The 16087-nt window shown below is 44.9% G+C and overlaps 1 protein-coding gene across 1 annotated transcript in view; it reads right to left on the bottom strand.

Moving 5' to 3' along the window:
* elp3 (elongator acetyltransferase complex subunit 3) overlaps positions 1–16087 on the bottom strand; it is a 76152-nt gene that overhangs the window by 19027 nt on the left and 41038 nt on the right. The window contains 5 exon segments of the mRNA NM_001001215.1: positions 1000–1081; positions 2032–2259; positions 5568–5633; positions 6198–6288; positions 9694–9887. Of these exon segments, the coding sequence (NP_001001215.1) occupies positions 1000–1081; positions 2032–2259; positions 5568–5633; positions 6198–6288; positions 9694–9887 (661 nt within the window).

Here is a 16087-nt window from a genome sequence, read left to right as displayed (position 1 = left end):
AGAACAATGGGAAGGAAGCAAGATAGCAGCTCCCAGTAGGTATCAGAATAGCACTCAATAGTAAGAAATCCAAGTCCGGCTTGGGACTCCTCCAGTTACATGGGAGTAGGAGAAACAATAGGTTAGCTGAAAGCAGTTCTAATGTGTAGCGCTGGCTGAAAGCTCAGATTTAGGCACACTTTACTGCTGCGCTGCAAGTTGGAGTGATACCCCCCCCCCTCACCCCCAGCAGCCGATCAGCAGAACAATGGGAAGGGAGCAAGATAGCAGCTCCCAGTAGGTATCAGAATAGCACTCAATAGTAAGAAATCCAAGTCCGGCTTGGGACTCCTCCAGTTACATGGGAGTAGGAGAAACAATAGGTTAGCTGAAAGCAGTTCTAATGTGTAGCGCTGGCTGAAAGCTCAGACTCAGGCACAAGGCACTGAGATGGCGCCTACACACCAATATTACAGCTACAAATACATTTGTTGGTACAAGAATAAAAGGTTAAATGGCAGAGGGAATTATTTGCTGTGTAACAGTGTCATTTAGAGATACAAAGTGCCCCACAAATATCACAACAGAATCCCTTTAAAGAAAAAGACATTCAAAGAGCAACATTTTACTAGGCTTAGATATAAATATTTCCCTGCTAAATTGTGCCAAGTTAAGGGGAATCTGCTGCTGCCTGTGTTACATGTTTTTCTTTGTCAGGCTATGAGTGATTCCTGCTGCTGTTATGATGCTGTTAATGTTATTAGGCCCTGGAATTCCAAGTACCCTGCAAGATGAGAAAATAACCCTAAGCTCATCATTGACTCATGGGATTATTTGTTTAGCTCATAAACCAGTATCTCCCTCTTTACTAAGCTCCTCCCACTGGCAGCAAAAGGAGGAGCCTCTCTTATTAAACCCCCTGTGGTTCAAGTTACATTAAATTGCAATAAATACAGTAGCCAGATGTGCAGATGGGAAAATGGGGGATATTCCACAATGAATGTACAAATTCCCTCTTACCTGAAATAACGGCAATTTTCCAGGAACCATGTTCCTCCCTTGCTATTCGCTCTGCTTCCTCCATCAGCAGCATTCCAAACCCCTGTATAAACAACAGCATGCTTAGTATACGAATAGCTTTGCTTACCAGGCTCCTCACAATAACTCTCCTTGTCATATGACACACATTGCAGCTACATCCATTGTAAAAACAATATTACATTATTGGGAAGCCACAGATATAATGGGGTTTGGGTGCTTCTGGCTGCCATTAAACTAGAAGTGATGCCATAAAAGGACAGGTGGGGGCGCTTGTATTTTGACCCACAGACCTACCTCTATCTGCATGTACCTACCCACTATGTGCCCAATACCTGCCATGTTTTTGTGGGGACCTGACCCTCTGCTGGAGTAATATGGGCGCAGGAAGAAACAGAGGTAATGAAATTAAAGATAAATCCCATATTTTCCTATCCAATACCAAGGCATTTAATATGAAAGGGATGTCTGGATGGGTTATACATTGCACCCCGGATTCTAGGGAGGATATTACTGATGTGTTTCTCAGTTTGGTGGTTTGTCCAGTAACCAAAGAGGTCAAGGTGAAGGGCATACGTCACAACAAGGCGTGTCCCTATTTGAGCGCAATAAGCATCACATTAAATGAATATTATGAATTAGATAAACAATTGTTCTGTTTTACACGAGTGATGCCGCATCATAAAACGCTCCTAGGGGTTTATTCAAACCCATAAAAATGGATTGTGGCGTCCAGTTGCAGGAAATATAAAAACAAATCAATGGCCAAACGACTCAACAAATAATAGATCCGAGAAATAGGCCCAGCAACGTTCAAGGAAAGGCTCGTTCCACATATATGTAATAAAATCCAGTAGCCCACGGCAACAACAAGCTAAATACCATAAAGCAGCCCCCTGACATGTCCTAAGGGGAACCCCGCCCACCCCACAACCAGTTTCCCATCTGAGCAACTCTGGGGGTCCCAGACGGGGTTAACTGATGATGTCAGTAGGACACATTTCTAGGTCTTACCTGATGTTGGAACTTGGAAGGGTCGCGGCTGCTGATTGGGACCACGCTGCCGTAAACATGCAGTTCCCGCACAATAGACACGCCCCCCTTGAGCTCGGGCCGGAAGGACTGTTCGGAACATTTCCGTAGGCGCAGGAGGCCGATAAGTATGTCTTGCTCGGGATCTTCGTAGGATAAAAATGTCTCCCACCCACCGTTAGCGACGTAATCTCTGCGAATTAGCTCAACCTGCGAACAGAAAAACCCTCAACAATCAAGAAAAGTTAGCCAAAAATGTCATCTATAAAGGCTGGAAAAGTTGGACTGGGCCGGTCTGGACCCAGTCTGCTCTCTCTGCCGGTGCATATTCCCCCCCATCGCGGACATAAGGAGGAGATGCAGTATGTGACCCGGACACCCCAGTGCAAACCTGCAGGTTAGGGAGATGCAATGGAGAAAGTAGTGTTCTGACTATTAAGTTAGACATCCGTTCACTCCAGCCTTTATAGATTACGTTTTTGACCAAGTCTATATTAAAAACAATTTTTATTTTGCTCAGCCTATTTACTCACTTTTATTGTTATATACAGAACTTACTGTACCAGCCCAGAGGTGCAGCAGCCTTATATCAGTAATAATCCAGGCCTTCCCAGTTGGATCTCTCTGTACAGGCTATGAGCAAACTTAGGGGGCTGTTCCTGCTGAATTGTGCTTAGTACAGAGGAATCCCTATGTGCCATAGTTTTATGGTATCTCTCTGTACAGGCTATGAGCAAACTTAGGGGGCTGTTCCTGCTGAATTGTGCTTAGTACAGGGGAATCCCTATGTGCCATAGTTTTATGGTATCTCTCTGTACAGGCTATGAGCAAACTTAGGGGGCTGTTCCTGCTGAATTGTGCTTAGTACAGGGGAATCCCTATGTGCCATAGTTTTATGGTATCTCTATGTACAGGCTATGAGCAAACTTAGGGGCTGTTCCTGCTGAATTGTGCTTAGTACAGGGGAATCCCTATGTGCCATAGTTTTATGGTATCTCTCTGTACAGGCTATGAGCAAACTTAGGGGGCTGTTCCTGCTGAATTGTGCTTAGTACAGGGGAATCCCTATGTGCCATAGTTTTATGGTATCTCTCTGTACAGGCTATGAGCAAACTTAGGGGGCTGTTCCTGCTGAATTGTGCTTAGTACAGGGGAATCCCTATGTGCCATAGTTTTATGGTATCTCTCTGTACAGGCTATGAGCAAACTTAGGGGGCTGTTCCTGCTGAATTGTGCTTAGTACAGGGGAATCCCTATGTGCCATAGTTTTATGGTATCTCTATGTACAGGCTATGAGCAAACTTAGGGGCTGTTCCTGCTGAATTGTGCTTAGTACAGGGGAATCCCTATGTGCCATAGTTTTATGGTATCTCTCTGTACAGGCTATGAGCAAACTTAGGGGGCTGTTCCTGCTGAATTGTGCTTAGTACAGGGGAATCCCTATGTGCCATAGTTTTATGGTATCTCTCTGTACAGGCTATGAGCAAACTTAGGGGGCTGTTCCTGCTGAATTGTGCTTAGTACAGGGGAATCCCTATGTGCCATAGTTTTATGGTATCTCTCTGTACAGGCTATGAGCAAACTTAGGGGGCTGTTCCTGCTGAATTGTGCTTAGTACAGGGGAATCCCTATGTGCCATAGTTTTATGGTATCTCTATGTACAGGCTATGAGCAAACTTAGGGGCTGTTCCTGCTGAATTGTGCTTAGTACAGGGGAATCCCTATGTGCCATAGTTTTATGGTATCTCTCTGTACAGGCTATGAGCAAACTTAGGGGGCTGTTCCTGCTGAATTGTGCTTAGTACAGGGGAATCCCTATGTGCCATAGTTTTATGGTATCTCTCTGTACAGGCTATGAGCAAACTTAGGGGGCTGTTCCTGCTGAATTGTGCTTAGTACAGGGGAATCCCTATGTGCCATAGTTTTATGGTATCTCTCTGTACAGGCTATGAGCAAACTTAGGGGGCTGTTCCTGCTGAATTGTGCTTAGTACAGGGGAATCCCTATGCTGCCATAGTTTTATGGTATCTCTCTGTACAGGCTATGCCTATAGGAATCCATTACCATCCAGCTCTGTGCCAGTTTGTGCCAAACAGGCTAGTTATATAGGAAAGTGATTATATCAGAACACTAATAAGGAAATGGCAGCTTTGGAAAGACAAACTGCAAGCTGAAAGTTTCTATGGTAAGATGGTAATAATGATATTTACTTTAGTCAAAGTTAAATATATAAATGCCCTTTAAGAGCTGCCCTTTTATTTCTTTCCAACTAATATCTGTGCGTCTGTATGAGCCCCGCTCCATTGTACAGAATTCAGCTTTGGTATCCCGGCAGCCCACACCTAGTTACTGTCACTCATATCTGTGTGAATATTCATTTCTACCCATCCCCGGGTATCCAGGCAATAAAAGGAAAATACTCGCCGTATAAATGTGTCTTAAATGCCAAACGCAAGGTAAACACGAAAACACAGCGAGCGGCGCCTACTCCGCTCCCCTCTGACAGCTGATTTTATTAACTGCCGCACACTGATTTATTTAATTAGCTCCCTCTGTACAATTCCGCTGCCCCCCCTGCCACAAGCGCGGCTCGCTAATGAGACGAGGAAGGAATTTATTTGTAATCTGATTGCTTTTTCATGCTACACTATCGCCGCAGGATGAAGCCCCACTTTAGCCCGTTTATGACAAATTGCCATTTATCATGTGGCTCAGTAATGGATTGGGAACAAAGAGAGATCCTTTTCCTTTACTCAATGAAAGGGGAACTTAAATATTTACCGACGGCGGACGTCTCCGTATGTGAATGACTGTGACGCCAAGCACTGATGATTGGCCAGAAATTGCTCCACTTACCCCCATGTGTAATAGAAAGCTCTAGCCCCCATATGTAATAACAGGCACTAGTTTGCCCAGGTACAGTAACCCATAGCAACCAATGCGACGCTAAAGGTCCCCAATACACGGGCTAATTCTAACTGCTGATATGGGTCCCTTAGACCGATTCAGCAGCTAATCGGCCCATGTATGGGCACTACCGATGGGCCTGCCCAACCGATATTTGGCTTGAAATCGGGCAGATCTCGATCGGACAGGTTAGAAAATGTAGTCGGATCAGGGACTGCATTGGCTCGTTGATGCTGTCCCCGGACCGACTTTTCTTATTCCCATTGTTATAATTCAATCATTTGGCCCCAGGGGCCATTGCCAAGTGAGCATATCGGCCCATGTATGGGGACTTTTAGTTTTAAATAGGTGACCTGTAAATGCTACTTCCTGATTGGTTGCTATAGGTGATAAGAACTGTTCCAAACTTTGCTCCTTATATTACATAACCCAGCAGCAGTAAGCCATTGTAACTAATAAGATGTTTGCTTTTAAACAGGTGCCCGGTAAATGCTACCTGCTGATTGGTTGCTATGGGTTACTGCTCCTGGGCAAACTTGGTGCCATTTATTACATAAGCCCATAATCTCGGCATGAATGGTCACTTGGTTACACCTTTGCACGGAACCCACCTGATAAGGTCTGACTTTGTGATGAATTTCTTGAATTCCCACCTCTCGCGTTCTTACGTCTCGGCACTAAAAGTTCAAATAAAGGTAGAAATTCAATAAATATTGGGAGAAGATATGGCCATATAAAGGTCGTTATATAGAGGCCAATAAAAGCTGCAGAGAGACCGAGTTGGCAGCTTATCTGCCCGTGTATGGGGTTCTGAGACAGGCCTATCCAACTGATATCTGCCCGATGTCAGTCATAGAGGTTTGATTTCCCAATCAGATCGAGAACCGGATTTGTGCGCTTATGTGGCCCTTGCACAGCGGCAATTATGCTCTGATCGTTTGGCATGAAGGCCAAATAAATGGATTAACCTGATATCGTCTGCCTCAATGTGGGCAAATCAGGGAAAGATCCGGTTATTTGGCATCATCACCAAATGAGCAAATCTTTCTATGTATGGCAGCGGCTGATCTGCTAACTCTCTGACCAATCAGACAAGGACTAAAACAGAGAGCACAACTGGGCACTCAGGGCTATGGCATCAGCAGACCAGTAAACACGCACCGATTATTTTATATCATTTATGAATTATACATGTAGTGCACTTGTTCCTTGGATTTGATGCTAAATACATATATACTTACCTCAGTGCCCAAATCTTTCATTCTGGCTAATGCCAATTCCCTCAGGTTGCCATGTTCCACCCCAGAGCTTACTAGTGGCATCGGTATATCCCTGCAAAACATAAGGATTATCCAGCAGTTACACATTTGTTGTTAAAGAAACAGATTTAGCAGGGTCCCTCTGTGTCTCCCCATTCTGTATGTGCCCCTCCCCTTCCCCTCTGTCTGGGCAGGGTCCCTCTGTGTCTCCCCATTCTGTATGTGCCCCTCACCTTCCCCTCTGTCTGGGCAGGGTCCCTCTGTGTCTCTCCATTCTGTATGTGCCCCTCCCCTTCCCCCCTGTCTGGGCAGGGTCCCTCTGTGTCTCCCCATTCTGTATGCGCCTCGGGTCCCTCTGTGGCTCCCCATTCTATATGTACCGCTCACTCTCAAATAACTGAACTCTAATAAGATACATACCTCCTATAAATAAGTTCTGCACTGAACCCCCAGTAAGTATTCTATTAGGATTGCATTGTGTAGGCACACATGGGTGTTAAAGTTTTACAACGATACAAATGTGAATGTTTCCAGCAGGGAGAATCTCTGAGGGAGCAGTTTGTTAATGGAAGGCGCCTCTATTATACACGACCAACGCTCTGAACATCTGGGAGCACAATGAGGTGCTGTAAAAGCTCTAATGGAAGGGGGAGAGGCACGGGAGCGTGCAGGAACCCCAACGTCACTAATTAGGAGCCACGTCACCATGGATTGGGCTTGTGTAGAAAGAACAGAGCAAGTAGGAACAGGGGGGATACAGGGAACATCTAATGAGGTGTAGCAGCAACACTGGGCTCATTTCCCCCTAAAGCAATCACCATTTAGTGGTCTGGTGCAATTAGAGAGTCCTTGATTGGCTATAGAATTTACACCCCCCCCCCCCCATTTCAATGGACACCATCAAGACCACCATCAGAAACTCTGGGGCCCCACACAGGTTATTTATATGGGACCCCCCATGAACACAAGCAGCAGTACCAACATTTTGGGCACACCCCAGTCATTCCCCTGCTGGAAATTTATACTGATATAATTTCTCCTCTACTCGCTCTACTTTTATATCATAATCCACTCTCTCTCCCTTCTCTGCGCCTTTGCCATTATTATTATTCTATAAAGTGTTATCTATACATTTATATAACAATGCGCTTCCATTCCTATTCCCTCCACTCCATATAAATCCTTCTTTTTATAGAGTAAATCCATTAGCTCACTCAGATCTCAGCAGACTTGCCTACTGCTTGTCCCAAGGGAGGGTTAAAGCCACTTTAAATAGCCAAGATCCGCACTCATTTGAACGTGGCACTTGAGGAATAATTGATCTTTCCTTGCAAGATTTTTCCTCCGCTGAAAGGCTCAAGGCGCTCGGCAAGAGAACACCGGCCCCCTGGTAGGCAGAACTGCAAATAAATCTTGTTACGCCGCGCCGTGACGGGTATTGCCAATCTGTCTTTACACGCAGCGTGGCATCAATGTGTCTTAGACAATAGCCAAGTGCTTGCACAGCCATCTGTGGCGCCATCCTGGGGAGAATCTATTCAACATTCTCTTATCATCGCAAACAGAAGAAGAGAACAAAAGGAATGCGCCCAGGGAGACTGTACGGCGGGAAAGTGCAACTGTACGCGTGGCCGGGGCATTGATAACAGTACTTGCCAGTAACAGCAAAGGGCATTCGGGGGGGCACCATATCAGAGACTTAGCTAAGCGCTTCCAATTACTGGCAGCGCTTTTGATTCCCTCTTTGAAATAAACTGTATTTATGTATTTAGCCATTTGTCACAATTTGTCTTCCTAACTTGAGAAAAAAGGACAAGTAGAAAACCACAGAGTAGCAGCAAGTCATGCAGCTCTGGCTTAATAATATGTTTAAAGGAGAAGGAAAGGTAAAAACTCAGTAAGCTTTATCAGAAAGGTCTGTGTAAATACAGCCATGAACACAGGATTTCTTTTCTTCTTTTGTGCACACAAGTTCTTCTGTGTCGTACTTCCTCTCTTAGAAAAATCCTTCAGGGCACGGTAAGGAGTCTGCTCGGTTTGCTAATCTCTCCTTCCCATCTCAACTCTCTCCCCCTCTAAACTGCTGTGTAATCTGAGCCACCAGCAGCCTGAGCTGCAGCAGGAAGCTACTGAGACCAAGCTATAATGGCAGCTGCTATCTTAAACAAACAGAGGGAACTTCTAGGGCTGTTACTCAGGTATGGTAATGCTTTCTGCAGAATAAATATTGCGTTCTAGGTGGCACTAATGTGACTAATCTAATGACGATCAAATGTCAATGAACCCGACCCCTCCTGAACAGGTACCTCTACCCCAACCACATGAACCACTCCCCCAGTTGCAGTCCTCCTTCCCACCTACTGAGTCCATAAATGCATATCAGTACAGCAGGGTTGCCAGCCAACATGTCTGACCCCCATCATACCCAGTGCCTAGGACTCGTGGTGGCATGGGGGGGGTAAATTCTGGGGGGACGGGACACGGCCCCCTTGTTCTTCCATGCATGAAGCTGACACAGACACACACACCAGAAGAACATCAGAGCAGCCTTCTTTCTCCTGACAACTTCCTCAACAACATCCTCCACTACGTTATGTTCTGAAAGTGACCAGCAGGTGGCGATATTCTAACAAAGTGCATCCATAGTAACAGTACTTTTAACCCTTAATACCTTGGAATTAAAAAAATAATGAAAGTAAATTCCAGAAGTGCTTAGAATAGCACTCTCATCAATTTTGCATCAACTTATTAGTTAGCCTTAGATTAGATAGCCTTTGGCTACGGGAAGAAGGCCGTGGTGAAAGTGTTTGTGAATCTAATCTCTGCCTGTATAGAAGTAACTGCCGCGCTAGGCCTTTCAGAATATGCATTTTTAACAATAAAGTAACAATTGAAGGAAATAATGGGATTAATTTCTCCCTTTTACACTGTCATTCATTAACCTTCAATGCCACTTTGAGTACAAAGTCTGTTTAGCGGTTCAATTATGATTTCCTTGCACAAAGCCGGTGGGTTTCTATACTTGGACCAAAGGGGGGGCGGGTCATATTTTCTCATCAAATCCTTACTCTGTGTTCACTGACAGGACCCACTCTGTGTTCACTGACAGGACCCACAATAGCATTTCAAAGTACAAAGACCTGCGATATTTGAATGGGGCTGCGACTTCCATTCTGTGAGGTTGCAATAAACGCAGCGAGAGATTACTGTACGCACAAACCTGGGGCTTTGCTTTTATACCCGTGCCGCTGCAGAAAGGCCGGGAAAATGACTGTTTTGGCAGGTTTATAGAGCATCATGGGGGCTGATTCCAATCCACTGAGCAAATAAAACCATAAGAAGCACAGGGGACTGGCACTTATACCGAGTTGTAATGCCGATAAAATGATGGGGAAGGCTATTAGAGACATCCTTACGCCATTGTTTGGAACCAGATGACCCAAACATTAGTTTAAATTGAACAAAAACACTTCTTTACCTCTGCACTCTGTAAACCCGTGTCCATGGAGGCACAAGGGCCAAAATCCTCGCCACCAAATCCACCAGGGTGCTTGGGGAATAACTTCTGTATCGTCCAGTTTTCCACAGCTCATACAGACCGGTGCCACGGATCACCAACGTTGGATACAGCTTCATCCCATCCGGGCGGAAAGCAGGGTTTTCAAAGAACTCCTAAAAAACAATAACAGATTTATTGCCTGATATTGTTATGTTGAAGGTTGTTTATCTGTGGCCCCAAACTCATTCCAACTTAAGTTTCTTTGGATATACTGCAGAATGTGCCATTGGGTATCAAATGCCAAGGAATGTTAATGGGGCAGCCATTTATACATACTTATGAACTAGGGATGCACCAATTCCACAATTTGGGGATTTGACCAAACACTGAATCCTTTGTGAAAGATTGGGCTGAATACTGACCCAAATCCTATTTCACATATGCAACTAAGGCTACGGAAGGGCTAAAGAGAACCACGCACTTTGCACGGTGAAATCCTGCTGAAAAAGGGCAAATATTTGCCGAATCATTATTATAAACAGATATTGTTTTATGGAAAAACCACAAGTTAAGGTGCCCATACACAGACTGATTCTAACTGCTGTGTATGGGCACTATCGACGGGCCTGCCGACCGATATCTGGCCTGAAATCGCCCAGATATCAATCGGGAAAGTTAAAAAATCTAGTCGGATCGAGGACCGCATCGGCTCATTGATGCGGTCCCCAAATGACTTTGCTTATACCCTTGTTATAATTAAATAATAACCGAATTAGCCTGGATTCTGCCAATATCGCCCACCCGTAGGTGGGGGATATCAGGAGAAGATCCACTCGCTTGGCGACATCGCCAAGCGAGCGGATGTGAAGGTGTATGGCCACCTTTAGAGGCAGGGTTGGACTGGGCCGGAGGGCCCTGGGAAAAAACCCAGCGGGCCCTGGCCCTAGTAGGCCCCCCGGCTTTTGCGACCCAAACTGCTCCCTCTGCCAACTGTGGGCGCTGGTGTATCTCCCCCAACCATCGTGCCCTGGGGGAGGGGGTTTGACATTGTGTCTGGGGAGGGGGGCCCTCAGGTAGCAGCCACAGTCTGACCCTGGTTAGAGGTTAGGGTAAGAAGAACTGAAAAAGCCCCCAACTCTCAAGAAATAAAGTGCAAAATAAAGTCCTTCTGGAAACAAGTTATTAATGTATTATGTTATGTATTTATGTTATTTATGTATCTCATGTTACACATACAGCACTGCTTTACAACCACAAATGGTAGGTTTAACCCTCATTAAAGGCAAGCAAATTACTCACTTATGCCCCCAACTATGTACCCACTGTTTAATAGTACCGTCTTATAATTCAGAGCTATAAATTCCAACTTGCAAACACCTTGTTTCAATCTCTTTAGATCTTATCAGTACAAGATCCATGGAACACGCAAGGCCCAGAGTGTGACCAATAAGAGTAACCATAGAGGTGAGGAGGGCTGAAAGGAGCTGAAAAGCCTTGTGAGATATCTCAGGGACGGCAAGCCAGTGCATTATGGGTATGTTTGGTAAGTACTTTTACATATTTTCATTCCACCTTCATGATGATGGGTGGGGGCATCCCTACTGCACAAACGTTCATGTTTTCATATCTAGTATGCCTGGTGCTGTCAACATTTTCCTTCAGAAGTTCAGGGCATTGCCAATGTGTGGGGGCTACAGCCAGTATTTGCCATGGGGAGATCAGCTGCTCACACATCAGTCAACAATATGGAGCCACCGGGCAAGGACTCACTGTAGCCCACCCAATGAACTGTCCCATTGCCCTTAAAGGAGAAAGAAAGGCATTTTACTGCCAATAGATTTGCCACAATAGTGCAAACTAGAACGATAAATCTTCACTATTGCGGGCAACTAATCTCCCCGACATGCCATCCCACCAGCAAGAATGTAAATTTCCGGTGGCATAGCATACGCATTGCTTCGGTCGCCCAAAGTTGCCTTGCAAGTAAACTTCGGGGGACTTCGGAAAACCGAAGCGATGCGTATGCTATCCCACTGGTGATTTACATTCTTGCCAGTGGCATGGCATGTCAGGGAGATTAGTCGCCCGCAATAGTGAAGATTTATAGCAGGCAACTAATTTCCCTATGTGCCACTGCCCTTACCATACCCGAGTAACAGCCATAGAAGCTTTGATTAAGATAGAGCTGCCATTTTAGCTTGGTCTTGGTAGCTTCTGTGCTGCAGCTCTGGCTGCTGGTAGCTAAGATTACACAGCACAGTTGGGAAGGGGAGCAGATTCTGATGGAAGGGGGAGAGAGTTGAGATGGGAGGGGAGCAAGAGAAGGGAGGGGGAGAGAGAAGCAAACTGAGCAGACTCGTGCCCATGCCCTGAAGGAAGTCAGACACAGAAGAACATGTTTACAAAAAAGAAGAAAAGAAATCCTTTGTTTCTTTTGATAGAGGACTCATTTCTGTGAGTGCTTATGGCTGTATTCACACAGACCTTTCTGATAAAGCTTACTGAGTTTTTACCATTCCTTGTTATTTAATGCATTACGCAGCAATGCCATCTAGCATGGTCTATGGTGGAAACCTAGCCAATGATGCATTATTGGTAAGAGAGGCTTCTCCTGAGATTCTTACACAGCATATACTAACGAAATCTCTAGGGAAGCACGTTTGTAAATACGCCATTTACAAAATGATAACACTCCTAAGCCAGCCCCTGTACATACTGTAAGGTTTAATAATATGAATCTATGGGACACAAGTAGAGAAAAGCCACAGTTGAGTTGAGGTTCCACGTAGGCCCCAGATGCCACCGACATAAGGAACCTTCCAGCAGCGGAACAATTTTTGAAAAATGATTGAATGGTTATACTTTTATGTCCATCATCGGGCCAACACTACTGGGGAGGGGGGGGATCTCGGTTCTGAATGGGTAAGAACCGTCACTCACGCCTCCTCATATTGTCTGTAGTTTCAATCACATGAGAAATGAACGTTATGGTCTGTAGCTTTGCTGGGCTTTATTCTCGTCACTATGAGCCCCCAGTCATCTGTAAAGCTCTCTGCGTTGGTATTAAATCAACCGGCGATGGAGGAAACTGCTGAAATGAAATTTTTAGTTTCCAAGAAATGCTTAAGTGTTAGTGCTGACGCCCAGCTTCTACTGTGATACTTTCCTTCTGGAACCAAACAAGCAGTTTGTGAGCCCATTTTAAAGGGGAACTCCACCCAAACACAACTTAAGCTTTTTGAAACGTAAACATCATTTCAAGCAACTTTGCAATAGACATCAATTGGAAAATATGCAGCCTTTTCATGATGTTTAATGTAATAATATGGTTTGGAACAGTTCCCTAAGCCCCGCCCCCTGTTCCCTAAGCCCCACCCCCTGTTCCCCTGCTGATCTGGCTGACTACTTTGTGACTCAAATAAAATGTAACAGTAATCGTCTGTCCTCAACTGCCTTCGGCCTGCATCCTCCCAATCCCACAATTCCCTGCTGCACACGTGATGTCAATAAGGAAAGGAACATCCCAGTGCAATGCATTATGGGTTATGTAGTTCCTGCATGATGCCTGTAAGCTGTGGGGACATTGTTACAATTTGTAACATCAGTGTTTTAGTCCCTCCTCCCCTGCCAGGATTTCAAATGATGCAGAAAGAGAAGAACAGTTTTGCAGCTGGATTTCAGTATATAAATGGTATTTATTCCTACTTTTTGAAGGAACAGATTACAGGGATAGGGATATTAGGGGTTTCTGTGTTGTGTGGGGCTTTTTAACACATTTTTGTACAGTAGCCGGAGTTTCCCTTTAAGCAGAACAGACTGCGGAATACCGAATATCTTTGTATTATGGGATATGTATATATGGCATACACAATTATTAGCTATGGTTTATCCCCTATTACTTACACATTGATTTGGGTCTAATAGAGTTCATTAAGCTGTGGGTACAGTTCAACCACTAGTAACGAGCCGATGCGGTCCCCGATCCGACTAAATCTTTTAACCTGCCCGATTGATATGTGGCCAATTTCAGGCCAGATGTCGGTCAGTCAGGCCCCTCGTTGCTGCCCCTACATGGGTCAAGAAGCTGCCGAATCGGTCCAAGGGACCCATATCGGCAGCTACAATTGGCCCTTGTATGGCTACCTTTAGTGTTCAGCAATTGGCTAATCGCCTATGCCATTGCAAGGGAGAAATTAACCAATGACAGGCACAGGAAGCAGCGTCGGACTGACAGGAGACACAGCCAATAGGAAGTGAGTCTGCTGCCAGTAGTGTGTGACATCATGTAAAGAAGCAAAAAAGCTACTGTTGTGTTTATAGGGGTCACTGACCCCCCAGTACAGGCTCTGTGCAGAAGTAAAAGGATCAGCTAGATTTGTGAATGTTGTACAAAGGGGACCAACCCCTTTAAATGGCTGTTGGTGGATAAAAATGGAATGGGCACCCTGGAAAGCGGATTTTGAAAACTCATGTAAAACATTATTCTGACAAATACATCACAAACGTATTCTCTTCAGGACTAATAGAGTTAACAGAACCGGTTTTCTTACAGCAAAAAGGAACACGGAGTGATTTCCAGCCAATATAATTCAGCTGAAGTCCGGACTTGCATGGAGGATAGAGGTCTCAGGGGAAGAGAGACACGCAGGTTCAGCAAAGGTTCCGAGTTACAACACAGATCCCTATGAGAGTGAGAGTGTGAGAGTGCGGGAGCTGCACACAGAGGGGGGCTCTACTCACAACTCACTGTGCCATAACAATACCCTATCATGGGGGCACTTATTTGTCCTACGCACGGTACCTGCAACAGCAACTAGCCGGATAATGGCAGTAATATTTGAAATTTATATTGACGTAGAGGAAAAATAGGAGAGAACAGCACTGGAACATGAGTCAAAATAATATTAATGGCATTTATAATAGTGGTGCAGCAACAAGCATGCCTGTGTATGTTCTAGGCTATGTGTGCGGTGCTGCTTTTGGACAGACACCGAGGCATCATGGTAACAATGGCTGCTCCTAATTGTATGGTAGGGATAGTATGATTCCGAGTCCACAAATACCCCCTATGTGAATATTTAACTAGCATGTTAACTACCAATGGATCGCTCTGGGTTTTTATGGACATGGGAAAACACAGAAGGGGAGGATCATAGGGAGAGATAAATGCTGCTTACACATACAGGTATAGGACCGGTTATCCAGAAACCCATTATCCCAAGTTCTGAATTATGGGAAGGCCGTCTCCCATAGACTCAGTTTTAAACAAATAATTGTAATTTTTAAAAAAAGGTTTTTTTTTTGAATAAAACAGTACCTTGTACTTGTTTCTGTATATAATTAATCCGTATTGGAGGCAGGACAATCCTACTGGATTTATTTAATGTTTAAATACTTTTTAGTAGACTTAAGGCATGGCAATCCAAATTACATCCAAAGATCCTTTATCCGGAATACCCCCGGGTCCCAAGCATTCTGGATAACAGGTCAAATACCAGTATTTATAAAACACCAATATATTCTTCAGAGCTGTACAATAACAGGGATCAATGAGGGTCCTGCTCTTGAAGACTTACTTGATGTTATAAACTTGACCTGTAAGCTCTTATGTGTTTTCTGTCTGTCAATCTCTTATTAAAGGAACAGTAACACCAAAAAATAAAAGCATTTCAAAGTAATCAAAATATAATGTACTGTTGCCCTGCACTGGTACAGCTCGGAGCAGCAATTCAGGCTAAAAAGGGAGAAAAGGCACAGGTTACATAGCCGATAACAGATAAGCTCTGTAATAGAATTGTATTCTACAGATAGCATCTATTATCTGTTATGTAACCTGCTCCTTAAATGGCTGCCCCCGGGGCTACACAGCAGGGTATTTATATAAACTATAGTAGGGTTTCTGTAGCAAACACCCCAGCTGTACCGGTGCAGGAATGGCTGCCCCCGGGGCTACACAGCAGGGTATTTATATAAACTATAGTGGGGTTTCTGTAGCAAACACCCCAGCTGTACCAGTGCAGGAACGGCTGCCCCCGGGGCTACACAGCGGGGTATTTATATAAACTATAGTAGGGTTTCTGTAGCAAACACCCCAGCTGTACCAGTGCAGGAATGGCTGCCCCCGGGGCTACACAGCGGGGTATTTATATAAACTATAGTAGGGTTTCTGTAGCAAACACCCCAGCTGTACCAGTGCAGGAATGGCTGCCCCCGGGGCTACACAGCAGGGTATTTATATAAACTATAGTAGGGTTTCTGTAGCAAACACCCCAGCTGTACCAGTGCAGGAACGGCTGCCCCCGGGGCTACACAGCGGGGTATTTATATAAACTATAGTAGGGTTTCTGTAGCAAACACCCCAGCTGTACCAGTG

Source organism: Xenopus tropicalis, chromosome 5, assembly GCF_000004195.4.
Source record: "Xenopus tropicalis strain Nigerian chromosome 5, UCB_Xtro_10.0, whole genome shotgun sequence".
Classification (NCBI taxonomy): Eukaryota; Metazoa; Chordata; class Amphibia; order Anura; family Pipidae; genus Xenopus; species Xenopus tropicalis.
This window is presented reverse-complemented; position numbering and strand designations above follow the sequence as displayed.